Source organism: Solea senegalensis, linkage group LG9 (assembly GCF_019176455.1).
Source record: "Solea senegalensis isolate Sse05_10M linkage group LG9, IFAPA_SoseM_1, whole genome shotgun sequence".
NCBI lineage: Eukaryota > Metazoa > Chordata > Actinopteri > Pleuronectiformes > Soleidae > Solea > Solea senegalensis.
In genome coordinates, this window is record NC_058029.1 from 21,713,873 (window position 1) to 21,734,054 (window position 20,182).

The window sequence follows — 20,182 nt, forward strand, 5'->3', positions numbered from 1 at the left end:
TCACTTGTAAAGTGTATTTCCATGATCTGAATAATAATAGGAGCAGTGTGTCGACCAGGCAGATGAAGGGCCAGCGTTTATGAAGAACATATGCAGGATGCAAACACATGCTGCTCAAAAGTAACGTTTTATTTTGGATTAAATATCTACTTGGTATTTAAAGCAAATTAACCATTTGCTTTAATGTTCACTCAAATTGTTCCCATTATGGTTTGTCTACAGTACAGTGTCCTGTCATCAATATTCAGATTTGATGTCTTTTAAAAATGTGTGATCACCTTAATCTAATCTTTCAAATGAATCCCTGTGGGTATGAACTATAATTAGCTGCAGATTTCTTTTGTTACTGATCCACTGGTGGGTCAATGGTATTTAATTATTTAAACCATAGTGGGAAAAATTAATAAATTAGCTGGAAGTAGCAAATGGGATCCAGCAAATGTTTACATTTAATTTCCAATCAAAAAGGTTTTAAATCACATTTTTATTATTAGTTTTGGACAAATGTTTACTTTTTTCTTTGTTCTTTTGAACTTTATGGGTAGGATGCTTTGGTCATGGAAAACAGACTGTGTCTGTGTGTATGTAGAATAATATTAATCTTCAGTGACTATGTTTTGACATCATACTCAATATTTTGATTGAAAAAAATACAGTTGCAGTGGTTCATCCAATATTACATACTATTTAATGTTTCAATTAATTGCAAAAGTTCTAGATTATTTTACAACTCTGTTTTAAACTATATATTGTGCCTTCTCTCCCTGGCCTGGAAAATAAAATCTGCTGAAGTAAAGCTTATGTTTTTCACAAGCATCAGAAAATAAAAACAAACAAAAAAAATAAAAAATCGGACAATACAACCCAAAGAGCACCTGATTCTCAACATAATAATGTGTGTGTGTTCCTCTGGAGTGACGTTTAACCTGCCTTTCTCTGGGCCGATGGTAAATTTCCTCAACATATTTGTTCACACTTGAGTTTCTGATAACAATTGAGTTATTATTAAGTGTGTTGAAGTAACTATTTTATTTGCGACTCACGATACTGTTGAACGTCTTGTTGAACTGGATCATTTTGTCAGGATGCACTCACTCAAAGGTGGAAGATTCTCTGAGAGCACTTGTGTACATGCAGGTGTTCTCTGCAGTAGATCTTAAATCATCACAATTAAAATGATGACACATGACTATGAAATTGTGGATTAGATTAAAGATGAATTATGTGATGAGGCTCAGCTCCAAATTGTGCATATAAAGCACATCAGTGGCTTTTTGACCACATCTGTCTTCACTGGAACAATACTACAATGATTGTAATGTAATTGTGCAAACCTTCACTGTTGTTTACTGGAGTGTCTCAGACAGTTTCCAAATCTCCAAATTAGCTACAGTTATGTGCTTTCCATTAACCCAGTGGCCAAAGGCCTTTCTTTCTCTGTTGCTACTAAATAGGCACACAAGGTTTCAGGTTTCAATAATAACCAGGATTTGTTGAAATGTCACAGTTTCTGATCAAGATTCTGATCTGTTATTATTTATAGCTTAGTCTATGTTGTTTATTTTTTTCCTCATATGACTGCATGAGATATTTTATTGTTGTTTCTATTCTCTGTTTTCAACCCAACATTGATCGATTTGGTCCAGCCCAAGCTTTACCTTAATGAATGTCTTCATAGCTGATGGTGGGTTTTTTCTTAATATCCTCTGTTTTTTCACTCATCATCATCAAATAATTATATTTCTAAAAGCCAGTCGATTTTGTGGTTCTGTTTGAGACCCACAAACTTTAAACAGTAATGAAGTCAGTGTGTGTTTGAACAAAGGGTGGGGACCTAAGTTCCAATCATATGTGTCACAGGAGATGCATCCAGGATGCACAGTAACATCATCTGTTACTGGACTCAATGTACAGGACACAGAGAAGCTGGCAGGGACACAGCACGAGCAGTGGCGAGATTCTAGGTGAGCAGTTTGATAGGTGAGTTTCCAGCAGAGTGGAATGTGGACCAGTAAAGAGCAGCAGTGGTCCACTGAAAAATGAGAAACAGTATCATAACAAGTTATACAAAAACAAACAGAAAACACACAGGAGCTAACTACAGAGGTGTAGTAGCAGAACGATTCAAACAGAGATGAGAGATGGGACCAAGGTAACTGTCTTCTGCGTAGGAGTGGAGTCTTAATGAGTCGATGAGCTGCAGGTGAGTGGAAGAGGAGGGGCTTCTGAATGTAGGTCAGCCACGCCCACAGAGTAGACACACAAACGTAAACAGAAGACAGCGAGCGAGAGAAAAGCGTTCCGAAAACGACGTTCGCTCCTTCGTTCGTGGACAGGCGACACTAAATGTACATTTATTATGTATTCTAGAACGAACGGTTGAAGCACCGGAACAGCTCAGATCGAGCGTACATGCAGGGTTAGCGACATCCAGTTTTAAAAACAAAACGTTAATAAACCTTACGTGCGGTCCATATGAGGAAAGATTAAATATGTCATATCCACAAGACTTCAACAGCGGGAAGACAACTGAAATATGAGGGAAATCCGGGTTGGTTTTTTTAATATGGGACCAGTGAAGTCCCACATCTGAACATACATATGAGATATTTGATATTTGATATTTGATAATTATATGGAGGCCTCCATCTTGTATCACCATTGCTACAGCAGCCCGGACAGACAAATCAACCAGAGAGTGTGTTTTATTATGCAAACAAATAAAAAAAACTACATCTTTTCTGGTGTGTAAAGGTCACCATAGTTTCCAGACATTGTTGGGTAAGGGAGGGAGTGTTGAGAGGAGGACTCCTGTATTAGTTACAATCTGCAGTCTCACCACGTGATGTCATACTGTCTGCAGAGGTCTGTTAGGCTCCATGTTTTCGTAATCTGCACCCTTTTCCGCTGGTCCTGCACAGAATTTGCTCTCCTCCAGTTTGAATCTGCACAGATTTCATGTGAAAACTGTGCATGCTCCTTGTCGCTGTCCAGTCCAGTTGGTGGCACCTCTTGATTCGGTCAAAAGAGAAAGCAAAGAAGACGGTAACCATGGAAACTTGCCTGATGTTATGTGAGGTCTGCAGGTACCCACACATGTGCAACTAAGCACTTATAGAATATAGACACACAAAAGAGGAAACACACCTAGTGCCACTATTGGAACAGAGTGTTTTCATTTTGTTTATGACATAATAGACTATTTAATATTGAGATACCAGGTAATGTAATGGAATGTGACATAATTGGGGGTCACAGTAAATTGCTGAATCTCACTCACTGATGGCAAGCTGCATTGACCCTGGTGTGTCGCTGAAGGCAAAAAGCCACAGTGTGGCTTCTGCTTGGGTCACCCGTGTGTTGTCTACAACCACTTAAAGATGCTCAGCAGTGTCTCAAGATGATCCTCTGGGACCTTCTGAGCCAAGAGGTCAGAGAAGATTGATTGTCTGGGTGAGACAGAGACGAATAAGGTGAAAACCTGCACTTGTGTCACTCAGCAGTTTGTCCTTTGCTGCTGCTACGGCAGACTTGAATGATACTCCGGCAGCTGAATGACATGTTGGAGGATGTGGTAAAGCAGTTTCACTGACTAGGTTGCGTATCCGGGTTTCAACATAACAATATTACTAAATACTATTGTATTTGAAAATCATTCTGTATATAAACACTGTAAGCTTGCATGATGTGTAGCAGCTCATGTGGCAGCAAGACAAAAAAATGGACGAGAAGCAGAGCAGCAGACACAGAGACAATGGCCAGGTGCAAAAAGTTAGTGCTGGTACTAGTTACTGTATAGCTCCATCGGGAAGAGAAAGCTGGCCAATGAACAGATGCATCAATGTAGTGACACAGAAAAATGTATTAAAACTGTCAGAGGCAAAGGAAGGAGCATATTTTTGCAATAGGGAGGGCCTCCCTTTTACACTTGTAGTTAGTCCTAAATGCTGCTAACTGTGAACACATTTTCCCCATTCTGGCTTCACTCCATTGGCACCACATACATTACTTTGCTTTTGACTCCTTTGTTATACTACATTTTATGGATTTAAATATTACTGTGCATCACTTAAAAGTGCTTAATAAATAAAATTGGATTAGATTTAAAGTGTTAATGTGAAGGAATTCCTCAATGACACCTTCCATTTTACTTTATTTAACCCTTTATAATGTAGATACACACTGGCCCTTAGTAATGATGGTGTGATTTTAATAAACATATTAGAAAAGAATGGTGTTTATCCCTGTGTGACCCTGTGTGTTTACTCAAATTGGTTTCACATGTGAGACCAAAAATACGGGCTCACTTTTCTTTGTTCCATTTTAAGTCATGTTGCTTTCAGAGTTGGGGCCTTTTTCTCAAAGACCAGGCAGATCAATTCTTAAACCGCAGAGATGTCGTTAAAAATTACTCTAAAAATACTTTTAAAGCCATAGTGATTCACTTTTAAATATAAACAAATGTCCGCTTCATTCAATCAAATGAGTTGAACCATCATCAAATGAGCCCCACAAGACTTTCTGTATGACTCTCTCTCTCAGTACAGCAGTGTTTTTGTTTCCGTGCTGCTCACACAGTGACACATTTTGAGGCTGTAGACTGAGCAGACCAGGTGGAAGAAGCACACAGCGCTCGTAAAGTCTGACAGCTGACAGGAAGTTCCCACAAAAGGTTTCAGAAAATTTTCTATTGCTAAAAATAAACCTGCACATTCAGGTGGATTTCATAATCATGAGATACGATAAGATCAAATGAGATAGTCCTTTATTTGTCCCACAGTGGGGAAATTTACATAGTTACAGCAGCAAAGACAGTAAAGATAAAGATAATAAATAATAAACATGCATTACCAAAAAAAGTACAATACATAACGATATTAACATTAAGACTGTATATAAAAATGTAGAATGTACATTATAGACATTATAATCACAATGAAGAGTCTGGCTCAATCCAAATCAAGTGCCTCCTAAACAGCCATAACTTAGGATAAGACACAAACTAGGCGCCTTTCATGGTTCCCTCCAAAGATACCAAGGCACCAGGTATCTGGACCAGATACACTATCTCAAGGCTTACCAACTCTATGTATCAGACCTGGCATGCTGCTCGCCAGAATCTGCAATGATGGCATTGTCTGAACTTAACTCATCACTGACTCCAGAGGTGCCTCATAGATCGTCTCACCTGATAATCAAAAATCTCCATAACTGCCTGTATTTGCATGTAACATGGATATGCAACACATATAGTAGGAGGCTGTGAGGACTATGAACTCAGTGAACTCTTTGCCTTAAGCTGTTCTCTGCACTTTCTGCATGTTCCACACGTTCACTGATGGAAATTTGTTGATGCACTTAATATTTTTCAAACATCATACTATTAACTAGCTTTTATTTATTATTATTCTATTATAATGGGTTTATGTATTTATTGTTTATTTATTTCTGCTGGTCCTGAATGACTATAAAGTGAACCTTGAACCTTGAGCTGACTGCACGTGTGTGTGTGTGTGTGTGTGTGTGAGAGAGAGAGAGAGAGACAGAGGGAGAGGGTGGGGGAGAGAGAAGCTGCAGTGTTTTGGCGACAGAAGTTACATACTGATGCTTTAACTGTTACCTGACATGGTTCTTCAATCTGATGCACTAAACCAATCATATATATAACACCAGAGTGCAGGTTAAATATGACGACATTATGACTCACATTTGTCCTATTTGACGACAAAGGTGACTTCACGCTCAGAACTGTAGCGACATTAACACCAGGCCTATATCAAATGCCGCATACATAATGAAGTATTTCATCTTTCATCTCCACCTTTCAGAATGTCCTGATCCACCCTGGGAAAGGACTGATGAAGTGCTAAGAATATCACCAGATGTGATGTCACCAGCGGGGAAAATCAGATGTGTCCTGCTGGATGATACTTAACATTATGTTGACATACTTACTCAAGGTGACTTTTAATGACACTCAACCTACATAGCAGCTCACAAGCATGGACTATATAGTCTGTATTTCACATACCGTAGAAAAGCCTCACATCCAATATTCCCATCCTGTCTGCGATGCCTCCTACAGACACAGCTATCAATCAACTTTGCATCAGTATGAGTTTTTATTGCATTAAAGAAAACAGGTGCATGTTTTAGACAGAAAAGGAGAATCTTGTGAGAAAACATTAAAGCCCAAAGTGCATCGTTGTAGAAGACAAAAATCTGGTTGAAAGAGAATGTGTTTAACCAGATCTGCATGTCTCCAAATCTGCGATTCAGCAGCGGCTCTGGCTTTCAACACGAGGGTCGTTTTCACTGATCCGTATCCGTCTCAAGGAGATTCCTGCAGCTGGACACGGAGAGAACACACATCACCCGGAAAACTTCAGCAGTGTCTGTAAATCACGCTGTCACTGCTCCTCCTTTTCTGCTCTGTCTCCTTTTCATTTCTCTCTTTTTATATATATTTTTTTCATTTTTACAGTGCAGTAAGGAATGTTCACTTTACAGGGTGGCTGCTGTGCACTGGAGCAACTCATCTCCCATATCTCACACTCATCCCATGTGTCTCCCATTAGCTACACTCACCATGAGAGGGAGGGAGAGACCAATGGAGAGAAAGAAGGGGAGTCAGAAGGATAGACAGGGGGTGGTGGGGAATTTGATATGCTTTGTTCATGAGTGACTTATATAAAACAAAGACAGGGGAAGTAGTCTGAATGTATATGTGTGTGTGTGTGTAAGTGGGGTGAGGGGTTAGTTAGTTAGTGCACGCACGAATATGCACGAGACTAGAAAAAAAGATTATAATTTATTTCCAGATTTTTTTTTTCCCCTTCATTTGCATCTTGTTTCACAAGGTAAATTCAAAATAAGAAAAAAATTAAAAATAAAAACTGCCTGCCATACCATGAAAATGTAAAAAAATAATACAAATAATATGTACTGTATATATATAATTATATCATTATCAACAAACAGACAACATTAATCATAATAATAACAATACTCATCATAAACGAAACATAACACTAAAATTGCTGGTCTCATGCATATAGAACACACCTCGAATACAAAAGAGGCGGTAATTACTAAAAATAGAACATAAAAGTTCCACCAGTTCAGAATAAGCGCCTATAGCTACATGCAATAACATAAAAGAGACTCATGTACACATTCTTTCTGGCAAAAGTATTTTACACAGACTGTACTTCACTATAGCTGCCCCCCATCTAATATACTGTACGGAGCACAATACAAAACAGAACTGGAGTTCGAGAACATTACGCAGGGAAGCACTGGAGGCTGGATCTTCATGAAGGTGCACATTTCTAACTCTCTGCTCGTCCTTCTTTTGTTAATCCTTCACAAATCTTCTTCTTCTTTTTCTAGAGCGTTGAGTTCCCTGTCCTTTGGTCCAGTCTTTATTCCTTTATTGAGTCCAGTGCTTTTGCTTTGCTTTATTCATTTCATTTTGCGCACACACACACACACCCACGCGCGCGTGCGCACACCCACACACGCGCGTTCCCTCAGTTTGTCTCCATGCTGCTCCTTGTTGTGCCCCTCCCTCACAGGGTCTTGTCACTCTCTTTCTTCAGGTGACTGAAAGGTGAAAGGTCAAAGAAGAAACAGTGTTACAGGGCAATGTGAGGTCACAGCTAAGGTCAGAGCTAATGCTAATTCAATTATAGGATTTTTGTAGATGATCTGACTAGGCTTTTACTAGTCACCTTGTTAAGAATATGCTTTAACTTGTTTTCATGTACAAACGTTAACAGTCTTTGGTTCGTATTCATAGGCTTTGAGAAAATGTGCATAAATACGGACATTCATCCATAGCTTTGCACATTTTCTCAAAGCTTATGAAATTCTTAAATGAGATTATTAAAAGGTGTGATATCCTTAAATAACAGTAAAGATGCAGGCTCCCCCTTGTGGCACTTTAAAATAAATCACTAGGACTGTATGTTGGTAAGCTTGACAGTACTATCAGGTCACTCATGTGAAATATCAACAACATTATGATTATACCGATAACTAAGAATCACAATGATCAACTTATGGCAACTTATTGTTAATATCATATACTGTCCCATTCCCTAGTATGTATACTATACTAAATATAGTATTTGGAAAAAATCTCCTTAGCAACAAGACTAACTAACTGCAGCTGCAATATTTGTCCGCAATAACAGGCAAACTCAACTGTCTGTTGAAGGTCAGCATTACTAACCTCCATTCATGACCTATTAAGGCGAGTTAGAAATACATTAATCAGAAGAATCTTGAGCCTTCACATAAAAAAATTACCATCTGTGAATGTTTTCACCAGTGTCAATTGTGAGTCAAGGTTGTTGTAAACCAAAGACGTCACATGTCAAGTAAAGATCATTTTGCTGTTTGTTAGATCCGATTTGATTGTGTTCAAAAGGCTTTTAATTAAAAGAAAATTCTCAATTTTCTTTCAATGATGAAAACAGTTCAGCAAATTGTATCACTGATGAAGCTTACTCTTACTGTGCTGAGAAAACAAGTAGTCAGTTGAAATGAATACTGGATTAATTAGTCAATGAATAAATAAATAAAACTGCAAATATTTAGCATTATGGATTCTCCAATGTTTTTCCATTTGTATGGATTTTGGACTGACAAACATCTAAACAATTACAAAATGTCACTTTTTTACTGTATTTTACAGACAAAGAAATGGTCAGTTAATGGAAGAAAATTCATTATTTAGATGAATAAATAATGAATCTTTACTGCTTTAACAGTTACTACAGACACACTCAGCCCTCTCACCTGTAATACTCGTCCTGGGTGAGGGAGTGGTGGTGGTGGTGATGGATCCACTGTTGTTCCAGGGCCAGTCTCTGGATCTGCAGCTCTGCACTCTGGGCCTGCTGCATGGCCTGGAGCTGGTGGGCTGCTGACATGGGACCAGTGAGGGAGGACGGCTGGGGCAAGTCACGGAAAGGAGCACCTGTCCCCCCAGAAAAAGGGAGCATGCGGGGATATCCAGGGACAAAAGAGGGCACAAAGAGCATCATGGTCAGTCATCATTATCGTATTTAAAAACAAGTATCTTCATAAACTTTCTGCAGTTTTTACTTTTTAGAGATAAAAAAATGAACGAGTACATGGACGAGGAGCCTTCTCCTCACCGAACAGCTGTTGGCGAAGCACCTCGCTGTCAGTGAGGGGGTGAGCCAGGATGGGGGTGCCGAGTGTGGCTCCTGGGTATGGGAGGCGTGTCAAAGGAGACCCCGACGTCAACGGGTCCATCAGGGGGTGAACCCCGCCCGCCGCTGGATGCCAATGATGTAATAGGAAATACAGGAGATATTTAATATGAGTCAAAGCACTAGCATGTATTAAAAATAAAGATGATACATTTGGCAAATAAACAATATTGCTTATTATTTAGCATAACTCAACATAACTACTTTCATGTGAATTGTCAGTGCCATTAACCCAAGGATGCTACAAATGTGTTTTCATACAGAAAAAAAAGGTACTACAATGGAATTATTTCTAGGCCTCATTCATTTTTTTGCCTATTAAGATTTTATAATTTTTATTATCTTATTATGTTAGGTATTATGTGTGGCTACGCAAATCCAGTTTGATCACTTAAAATTAACAGTGTGGACATTCTGCATGAAATGATGTGACTTGAGAAATAAAGATTTTCCTGCAGTCTGAACATTGCCTGATAATATCTATAGTCTGCAGTGTACATACAGTATCACTAGTCTTCTCCTTTATGTCTTAAGTAAACAAATGTCTTCCAAGTGTCAACTCAAGTGTAAAATGTTCCCAGAGTAACAACATCTGTGTGATCTCAAGGTACCTGACAGTGACAATGACAGCATTGTTAGTAGCAGTGGGTACCTGTGTCTTGCTGGTGTAGGTGAAGATGTGAGTGGATGTGTGAATGCTGGTGATGATGAGGTGTCACATTTAGCATCTGAAGACGTCCCAGATTTTCTCCTCCACTTCCTCCACCAGAGCCTCCTCCACTTCCCCCTCCTCCTCCTGCTCCTCCTCCACCACTTCCTGCCCTTTCTCTCTCCCTCTCCCTCTCCCTGTCTCTGTCTCTTTCTCTGTCTCTTTCTCTGTCTCTGTCTCTGTCTCTGTCTCTTTCTCGTCTCTGTCTCTGTCTCTGTCTCTTTCTCGCTCTCTGTCTCTATCAAAGGGTGGCAAAGCTGCTCTGTCTCGCTCCCTTTCCCGCTCCCGCTCTCTTTCCCCGCTCCTATCTCGCTCATAAGAGGCAGGTGAGCGGGTGGGAGTGGGGTAGGCTTCGGGGGGATCGGCTGGAGCAGACGCTGGTGGCAGATGAGAGGAGAGGGAGCTGGGAAAAGAAGAATGAGGGACTGGATGATGAAGTGAGGCGGCATTGGAGGTTGGTGGAGCGGGTGGAGGAGGAGCTGTAGGAGGAGCGGTAGGAGCTGCTGGGGCTGTGGGGGCAGTGGGCGGTGCAGATGATGGGTGAGAGGGGAGTGATGGTGGGAGGAGAGATGAAGGGGGTGGATTGGACAGAGACTGGGGGGCTGGAGGGTTGGGGGGTCGCGTTACTGGGGCCAGGGATGGGTTCTGCAGGTGTGGAGGGCCAGGGGGAGCTGGGGGAGGTGGAGTACCATAGAGTGACACCTCATTAGAGCCTCCTGAACCTCCTCCAAGGAGCAGAGAGTGTGCATGTGCATGTGCATGCACATGGGCATGGGCATTGGCATTAGCATGGGCATGAGCATGGGCATGGGCATGAGCATGCGCATGGGCATGAGCATGAGCATGAGCATGAGCATGGGCATGGGCATGGGCATGTGCATGTGAATGTGAGTGAGCAAGAGCAAGAGCTGCAGAATCAGCCATGGTAACTGGTGGGTAAACCCGCTCATCACTCTTAAATTCAAATCCTGGCTTCATTCGATCTCGATGCGCAGCTACTGCATGAGGGAAACCAACTCCTCCTAATCCTGCAGCCCCAATCCCTCCAGGAATTGGACCTCCTGCCATGCCTGGGTGGCCACCAATGCCTGGACCACCTTCAAGACTGCCACCATACAAAAAGCCCAAGATGGCTGCAGCTGTTGCTGCATCAGTGGGGAGGTGGTGTGGGTGGCCTAAGGCATGATTTTGGAACTGAGGAAGGAAGAATGATGGGTGGACATGGGGATGACCATGATGAATTTGTTGGTGGTGAGCCTGGGCTCGACTTGCTGCTCCGAGAGGAGACATAGCATGAGGGCGGGCGTACTCGCTCAGGGTTCTCAGTGCTGGCGTGTCGGGGCCCAGGTATGGACCTCCTAAGCCTATTCCAAGGGCTCCCTGTGGACCTCCAACAACAGCTGGAGCCCCACCCATGGAAGGCAATAGGATAGAGTGGGGGATTGAGTGAGAAAGGCTGGGGTGAAGATGGTGCGCTGGAGAAAGGTGAGCATGTGGATGTGGATGTGAATGATGATGCTGGGGATGAGGAGGAGGGTGGGAGACAGGGTTGCCTGAGGAGGAAGAGGAAGGGTCTAAGATGATAGAGGACGAGGAGGGAAAGAAGAGCGAGGAACCCTGGCGAACTCCTCCAGCGGCGTTGACATCCTTCTGTTGCTGCAGAGATAATGGGAGTGGACAGTAGTGGACAGTAAATTACATCTGCCCAGATCTGTTTTACTCCCCTCACATTAAAGAGATCTATTATTTTACATCAAATCCATGAAATATGACAAGCGACATAATTATAACACTCAAATGTGCACACCTGTAGATGCCTGTCCAGTTCCCTCTCACGCTCACGTTCCCTTTCTCTTTCCCTCTCCTTTTCTCTGAGGTCTCTAGCCCGTTGTTCGACCTCCCTCCGGGCCCTTTCGATCATCTCGTTCCTCTTCTTCCACAGTTTGGAGCCATCCAACGGGACAAAGAGGACATCACTGCGAGCACAGGAGTTCCCACTTCCACGGTCAAGGACCTTGTGAAACCTACAAACATCATGTAGTACATCATTATTACAACCATCATGGGTCGTATCACCATCATAATAATGATCATTACAGTTAGTGAGTTATCTTCTGCCTATTTCAATTATGATGATGATAATGTCTGTTTGACTTTACCGTGCTGACTGACTGGCATGGATAGGAATGTCGACAGGTTTGGGTTCAGGAGATGGGCTTCTTAACATTGGTGGCGGGCTTTCACTCTCTTCCCTCTCTTCAATTGGTTCTTCCTTGATGACAGGTGTGGAAGGCAGGACTGAATCTGACTGTCCATCTCCACCGGAGAGTGAAGAACTGGAGGCAGAGGTCGAGACACTGTTGTTGTTGGCAGAGTTACTAAGAGGTGGAGGTCCTTTTAATGCATTTTGAGGGGAGAGTGTCTGTGACTGGGTACTGCCGCTACTCGCTACACCAATGTTGCTATTGCTGTTGGCCATGTTATTGCCACTGTTGCCATTAGAGTGGTATGTTCCACTGAATGGAGGGTGGCTGTTCAAAGTGCCATGGAAAGGGGAGGGGCGACATCCAGGTGAACAGCTGGATGACACAACTGGCATGTTAGGCGCAGAGGAGGAGCCAGGAGGAAAAGATGAGAAGCCTCCCATCTGATTGGTGGATGGGCTGGGTAAGGGAGAATGAGATGTTGGAGGAGTCTGGTTGGAGGACTGGTAGTGTTGGGGACGTACACTGGGTGCCATAGCTGATGGGGGAGGCTGGGCATGAGAGGTTTGAGGTGGGACTAGAGTCGGCTGAGGTGGCGGTGGTGGGGGATAAGGGGCATTTGGAGGGTGTACATGATGGCTGGAAGAGGAGGAAGGAGAAAGTGCAGGAGGTTGGTTTGGACCTCCACGACTTTGGTACAAAGCAGACTCTCGGAGGTTTGAGTCCCTTTCTCTATCTCTAGATCCAGACTGGTAGTGGGGGTGAGGTGTATGTGGGTGTTGGGTTCCACCAGGCCCTGAATACTCTCGCCCTAGGTTTGGAGTCACCCCAGGGGAGCTAAGGTACTCTCTATTTGTGCCAGCAGAAGCAGGTGCTCCAGCGGAAAATTCTTTTCCTCCAGTGGGAGTGTACTCTCTGTGAAAGTGCTCAGGTCCAGAAGAAGGGGTTTGAGCCTGATCAATTGGAGAGGGGAAATCTCGGTTGGATGAGTTTTGGGGATGTGGGTGAGGATGTAGAGGCAAAGAGGAATGAGAGGGGTGGCTGGGGTTGTTTTGGGGTGAGGCAGGTGGGTCTCGATTTAGCATGGGCGCGACAGGTAGCCCGCTAGTTGAACTTGGAGGATTTCCTTGAGAGATGGAGCTGTTGTTTGGGTTACTACTGCCTACAACTTCTCTTGTCTGACTCCCAAACTCAGCCCATCTACCCCCATCTTTGTCTCTGGGATGCCCCCCTCCAGCTCCATTGGGGCCAAAGTCTCTATTCTGATTTTGGTTAGGAAGAGGAAACTCTCTTCCTCCTTCCCGTTCTCTCTCCCTGTCTCTGAAAGCTGGACCAAAGTCTCTTCTTTCAGGACCTAAGTTAGGTCCTTCTCTCCCAGAACTTTGGAACTCCCGGGTCTGACCCACTGACACACCCCCAAACTCTCTTCCTTGGATGTTGTTGGGCCCACCCACTCCACCACAAGCACTATTACTGTTACCCCCACTGCTGTTGTTGCTGTTGTTGCCAATGGGAGCAGAGAACTCCCTGTTCATCTCCCTCCCCCCACACTCCCCCCTCACTCCCCTCTCCCTCTCTCCTGCAGTCCCCCTCTCTCTGTCCCCTCCCCCTCCAGTGTACCTGGGAAGGTACTCCCTGTGAGGGTGAGGATGAGGATGGGGGAGGTAAGAGGGATGGGAGGAGGAGTGGCGAGAGGATGGAGGATTGTAAACAGAGGGAAGTTGCTGCTGCTGCACTGGGGGCTGGTGGTGTGGTTGGTGTGGGTGGTGGTTGCCAGGGTAACGGGTGTAGCCCCAGTTCCCCTGGCAACCAGTTGTTGTGCCACCCTGCCAGCCGGTGGAACTATAGTGGTGAGGGTTGGTGGAGGTCTGGGTCTGATGCTGGGACTGTGGCTGAGGGCCCGTCTGTGGTAGTAGTGAAGGAGGAGTGGACTGAGCCTTGTCCAAGAGTTTGTCTGATTTTTCTATCTTAACCTCAGCAGACAGGTTTTGTCCCCCAAGCTCTAAGGGCTTCAGAGCAGGTGGAGGTGGCAGAGGAGGGGGCAAGGAGTGTGGAATGTTGGGGCTATTATGGGAGAAATCTCCTCCCGAGATACTTGTCTTGGTCACACACTGTGTGCTGGCTTTGGAATTCAGTCGGTTGCCACTAAGACCACCATCGACGCCCACTGCTCCGCCATATTCAACTTTACACATCAATTTGGAGTCCAGGGAGAAATAGGACTTTCTCCCACTATTGCTGTCATTTGATGAATCCCCTGCTCCACGAAGGGAGGGAGTGAGACCAGAGGAAGAACATGGAGTAGAGGGGGACTTAAGAGAGGGACAGTCTTCAATTCTTGCATCCAGATCTCTCTTTTCTCCATCACCACAGGAATCCTCCCCTCTCCCCTCTCGTAGCGCTCTCCTCTCCTCTGCGCCCACCTTCCCTGCACCTCCTTCCTTGCCTTTCTCGCGTTCTCTCTCTCCTTGCTTTGGTGAGTCTGGGCCGTCGGAATCAGAGTCAAGGCTACCGAGAGGGGAAGCAGAGAGACTTGGGGACGAGGAACGATTGTCTTGGTCTATATCCCTCCCACTGCTCAGACTGCTGCTGCTGTTTGCCAGGCTCCCTACTACTGAACTCCTGCTGCCCTGGGATTGGCCATCTTCATTGTCACTCTCACGGGACTGGCTGGCAACCGAGGTTGGAGGCGGGACAGTAGAAGGAGCCGAGTTGTCAGTCGAGTGTGCTGACGCTGGAGGGTTTGAGGGAGTAGAGACTGAATCCTAACAAGAAAGATGGCAAAATTTGACATTTTTTCAGAGGATAGTTTTGTGTGTGTGTGTGTGTGTGTGTGTGTGTGTGCAGAAGCAAAAATACATATCTTCTGAGTGATATAGCTGAATCAAAGCTTTACAGCTGGAATTTACGTAAAAGGTTGATGAAATGTAAGACAAACCTGAACTTTCTGCCTCTTTGGAGGAGACACAAGTTCCTCCCCCTCACTCTCTGATGAATCATGCCCTTGTGATCTGCGACTGAAGCGATTTCCAGCCAATTCCTCAACAGCACCTCTTTGCTAAAACAACACAAGACTTAAGATTCAGTGGTGATGCTTTTGAATAGCTAATAGGTCTATGTCTGTTTTTAGAACAAAGCCACACTTTCACACTCACATGCATGCATGCATACACACACACACACACACACACACACACACACACACACACACACACAAACACACACACATACACAAACATACACATGTAAAGCACCAGTGTCAAACATGAAACATTAAAGATTTGAAAGAAGTAAGCTATAAACCACACTACCGAACAATACTGACACTGCAAAGGTGTGTAGCAATCATGATGACTCATACTCTGACAGCACGCACAAAATTCAATACACAAAGACAGTTCTTTATTGGTAATGACCCTCATACTCGCATGCACACACATACACTTAAGTTGAAAACGACAGAGAATAAGAGACAAAAGAGTTAGGCTCTAACCGTCTGACGATCATTGCGTTCAGGGCGAGTGGGACTGGGGTGCGGGCGTCTACCCCTTCTCTCCTCACTTGCCCCCCGTCGCCGCCCACTGCGCATGGGCATCTGCAAAGCCCAGAGTCCAGTGAAAGAGGAAAAAATGTAAGCGAGAGGTGTTGAGTAAAGAAGGCATAGATATATGACAAAAGAAGGTTTGCATAAATCAAAGGCAACAATAAAATAAGAATGAAAAAGACAAGAGAGAAGGGTGAACATAAAAATAAGGCAAGAGAAGGAAAGACAAAGAGTCAAAAGCAGTTTTAAAACCACAGTACTACATTGCTCGAGGTCGAGAGACCATGATACAATATTATCACAATATTTTAATATACCATTTGCGAAATCATATATTGCGATATGCTCACACAGTAGCGCTAGTGAGAGTGAGCACTTGTGGACTGGCACCATCTAGTGGACTGAAATGTCAATTGATTTTTTATGCTAATCCACAAAAGTTTAATGATTTAATGTTTAAAATGAATGGGTTTTTTTTAACCACACCTAGTACTACATAATCATGGATTATACATTTTTTAAAACCACAATACTACATAAACATGTTCCTTTTTTTTAAACACAGTACTACATCTCACGGCCAAGTAAACAAGTTACTCCTTAGTCACCCTTGTTGTTATCACACATTGAACTAATTATGATGTAGTCATACTCCCTCATGTACTACACACACAAACAAATTAGGCAGGTACTAAATCCCTGACATCACTGGCCTACAAAAAAAAAGAAAGAAAGAAAAAAAGTAGACCTTGTGCATACCGATTCTTTGTGTGTCCTTGTTTTCATATTTTCTTCTTTATAACATCCATTTTACAACACAAGCCATTGCAGGGACTGAACTGGTTCCTGTTGCTTAATGACTGGATTGTTTGTTAACACCACGAGAGCTACCAAAACCTGTAAAAGAAACATAAGCAAATATTTTATTCGTGGTTTATCTGCATGGAAATCATTTTGACAGACCTGCAATGATTTCCAGAAACCATTAGCTGATGTAATGTTTGCAGTAATGCTATGATGTTTTTTTTATCTGTTGGGACTGGCCAAAAGCAATATTCAGAATCAGTATCTGTTCAATACTGGTCAAAATCACTGATTTAATGGTTAGACAATAACATAAAATATGATGCAATCAATAAAACATTAATGTCATGTACATGGATCATTAAGCACAGGCTGTGAAGAAAGACCACCATTGCCACCAATGTCATGTGACAAGAATATGAGTGAGGGATGCAGTAATCCTGTGACCTATGTGGACTTACGCTGGACTCACACATATTATGATAGGTGTCAGGTATCATCTGAAACGCCTCTCATTCTTTGTTTGTGAGACGTCAGCCAATGAAATTACATACATCTTCTAGCACTGGCTCTATTCAATCAAATCTAATTTAGCTCAAACACCACGCGGCTCAAACCGACCTCTTCCCATCGACGAGGTTGTTCTACTGTTCTACCTACAGTGTATGCCGGACAAAGTACACCAAATAATGGCGGCTATCACTTTTGGAACATTAGCAGCTCTTGCTATGTAGTTAACCCACTCACTCATCTACAGCTTTATCCTCCACACAAGGGTTGTGGGCACAGGTCGCCAGTCCATCACAGGGCCACATAGAGACAAACAACCATCCACTCTCACACTCACACCGACGGTCAATTTAGAGTGTCCAATTTACCTAATCCCCAAAGCTGCATATTTTTGGACTGTGGGGGGAAACCAGAGAACACGGAGAAAACCAACGCACACACAAAAAAAACAGGCGGAAAGACCCCTTGTTTTCGGGTCGTGAACCCAGGTCTTTTTGCTGCAAACCATTACCACCAACTGTGTGACCATGTAGTTCACCATTACAGATAATGCTCTGCTGACCTATCATAGTCACCTCCAGCCCACAGTCAAGTATTACTGTGACATGTATGTTTGGGGCCAGTGTGAGTACAGGGAGTGTTATCAGCATCAGAACATGTGTATGTGTGACATGATGAAACTGATGTATCCGAGTTTTCAACAACACCACCTCAGATGCAACATATAAATTCCCAGCATGCTTCACACTGTGTCGGCACAACTGCATTTCATTTCAATGAAAACAGTCTCCTCTCTTCCTTCTGTTTCCACCACAGCAGCCAAAACTCATATGGCCCAACAGTTCAAACTGAGCAGTGTGCACCGTGGAGGGGTGTAGTATGACTGCGAGCTCCAACACTCACACACACAACACATGCAGCACAGAGAAGGTGTGGATTTGGTTGACTGCATTTTGGATATCAGACTGCAGGAGACAGAGAACCCCAGATAACATCTTCCAATCATGGGGCCACACCCCCTCCTCCTCCTCCTTTCCACCTTCACCCCCAGCAGCCCAAAGCCACAGACACTTGTGGTTAACCCACATGACCTGGTTATGCTTATTTATCCAGCCAGCCATTAGGGAAACATACAACACCGACATCCTCGATCCACTTGGGTGTGCCTGAAAACATAGGTGGACCTCTCTGTGAGCAAATGTCTAAACCATTCCTCCATGTTCCACTATGATGAAAACAATAGCTTGTGTATAATAAATGAGGATAAAAATAGAGAACAGTAGAAGTATGTGAAAAAAATATTTGGTTGCATTGCTAATGTACATACACACACAGGTATGTAACCTGTAAATATGTGTGTGTGATTTGGCTCCTGTAAATACTGTAGATGCTCCACATGGCTGGCATTAATTATTAGTGCATGGTGCAGTGACAAATTCAGAATAAAATACTGTGAACACATGTTCATGAGCATTATAATGAAAGTTGGCACCTATAAGCCTGTGTTTTGATTTTTTTGGCAATGCAGTGCATGAACAGCAATGCTCATTAACATAGACATGACTAAAAGTTATTACACAGGAGGAGAAAACAATCAGTGCCCAGTAGGAATCTCAGTTACAGGTGGTGGCAGCCAGCGGCCCAGTCTGTGGTCCAGTCTTTGGTCAGATAGCTCGGACACCTAATCGCACCTGCATTGACATCACAGGTCCCTCTGCATGGCTGTGCCAAACACACACTGGCACGAGCACACGCACATGCATTAACAACAAATTACACTGCATGTGATGCAAATCAGCAGCAGCAGCAGCAGCAGTTGCTCTGCTTACATCACCCCTGCAACCACTCTTTTCTTCTCTCTTCCTGCGAAATGTTATTGATGGACACGCAGTGGAGAGCAGCTCCACAGCCTTGTCCAAGTCCAACACACTGAGTCCACCTACAATGGGAGTCGTGTTCAGCAGCAGCAGCGGTTACACACACACACACACACACACACACACACAGAATGGATGCCTGTGCACATCTTAAAAGAAAAGATGACATGGAATGGCGAATCATAGCATTTCGCACCGGCTCTCCTTTTCTCTCTCCCTCTCTCTCCTCCTCCTCGCAGGAATGTGGCTGCGCGTCGTGCACTCTCACTCTGTTCACACTCATTCACCGGGACGCTTTTTTTTTTCTTCCCCTTGCTGCCATAACGCAGGAGTGTGATGATAATGAAGGCACAAAGAGAAGAGGTGTGGGGTGGAGGAAGAAGAAAAACACACCAGGAGGGAGAGAAAACACAAACGTGGCCAGTACGTAGCCACATGCACAGCATCCATTTTCTCCTTACCTATATTATCCAGCGATGCGTGCTCCCACTCCCTCTCTCCCTCTTCTCCTTTCTCTCCCTCTGTTGTGTGGCTTTATGCTGCTGCACGCTGACACGCACACCTCGCAGCCCGGGCGTCTGTCAACAACACAGCCTGCTGCTGCTGCTGCTGCCGCCGCTGCTGCCTCATGTTGCAGCGGGATCCGCTCATAACAATAACGCAGGGGAAGAAGGAAAAGAAATGTCTTTCCACTCGTTGCAGGGAAAAACAGGGGTGCCAACTGAAGACTGTACAAATTGATGCGTACCCTCGTCTCTTCCCCACCCCAAATTGATGCGTACCCAAATTGATGCGTACCCTCGGCTCTTCCCCACCCCCTTTCACCCCCCCTTTTTTTTTTCTTTTTTCAGCCCCCTCCCCTCTCCCACCCTGACTATACTCCCCCTCCTCCTCCTCTAAGACGACTTTAAAAAATACATAAACACCCCTCTCTGCCAGGTCCTACAGTTAATTTTCGGTAGAGGAGGGAGAGCCACAGAGAGGGATGCACGTCGGGTGAGAGAAAGGGAAAAGAGGAGAGGGCGTGATTTGCATAAGGAGAGAGAGGGGGGAGGAAGAGGAGGAGGAGGAGGAAGGAGGGAGTAGTGAGGCAGTGAGAAGGAGGAAGAGAGGCGCAGGGAGAGGGCCAAACTCTGGAGAGGGAAGGAAGGAGGGAGGGAGGGTCTCTCTCTCTCTCTCTCTCTCTCCCCCTCTCTCCAGTCACCTTTACAGTAAGAAGAATGAGTCTCTCGCTGCTGCTTCACATTAAACTACATGAACCACATGTTTGGGTTTTTTTCTCTCTCGCG

At 44.0% G+C, this 20,182-nt stretch overlaps 1 protein-coding gene across 2 annotated transcripts; it reads right to left on the minus strand.

The window, feature by feature from the left end:
• Positions 1-6,792: 6,792 nt before the first annotated feature.
• atn1 (atrophin 1) lies at positions 6,793-19,661 on the minus strand. 2 transcript variants are annotated; one of them, XM_044034223.1, is made up of 11 exons: positions 19,355-19,661; positions 16,462-16,599; positions 15,652-15,753; positions 15,097-15,216; positions 12,114-14,923; positions 11,762-11,978; positions 10,197-11,610; positions 9,898-10,104; positions 9,144-9,311; positions 8,806-8,986; positions 6,793-7,605 (listed from the first exon to the last, which is right to left on the minus strand). In XM_044034223.1, exons 2-11 carry the CDS (start codon positions 16,486-16,488, stop codon positions 7,572-7,574), a joined length of 5,280 nt encoding a protein of 1,759 aa, XP_043890158.1. In that variant the 5' UTR covers positions 16,489-16,599; positions 19,355-19,661; the 3' UTR covers positions 6,793-7,571. The 2 variants fall into 2 exon arrangements, 1 of the variants encoding a protein (XP_043890158.1); XR_006361018.1 differs by lacking the exon at positions 6,793-7,605 and having other exon boundaries at positions 8,919-8,986; positions 9,115-9,311; positions 9,898-11,610.
• Positions 19,662-20,182: the final 521 nt, after the last annotated feature.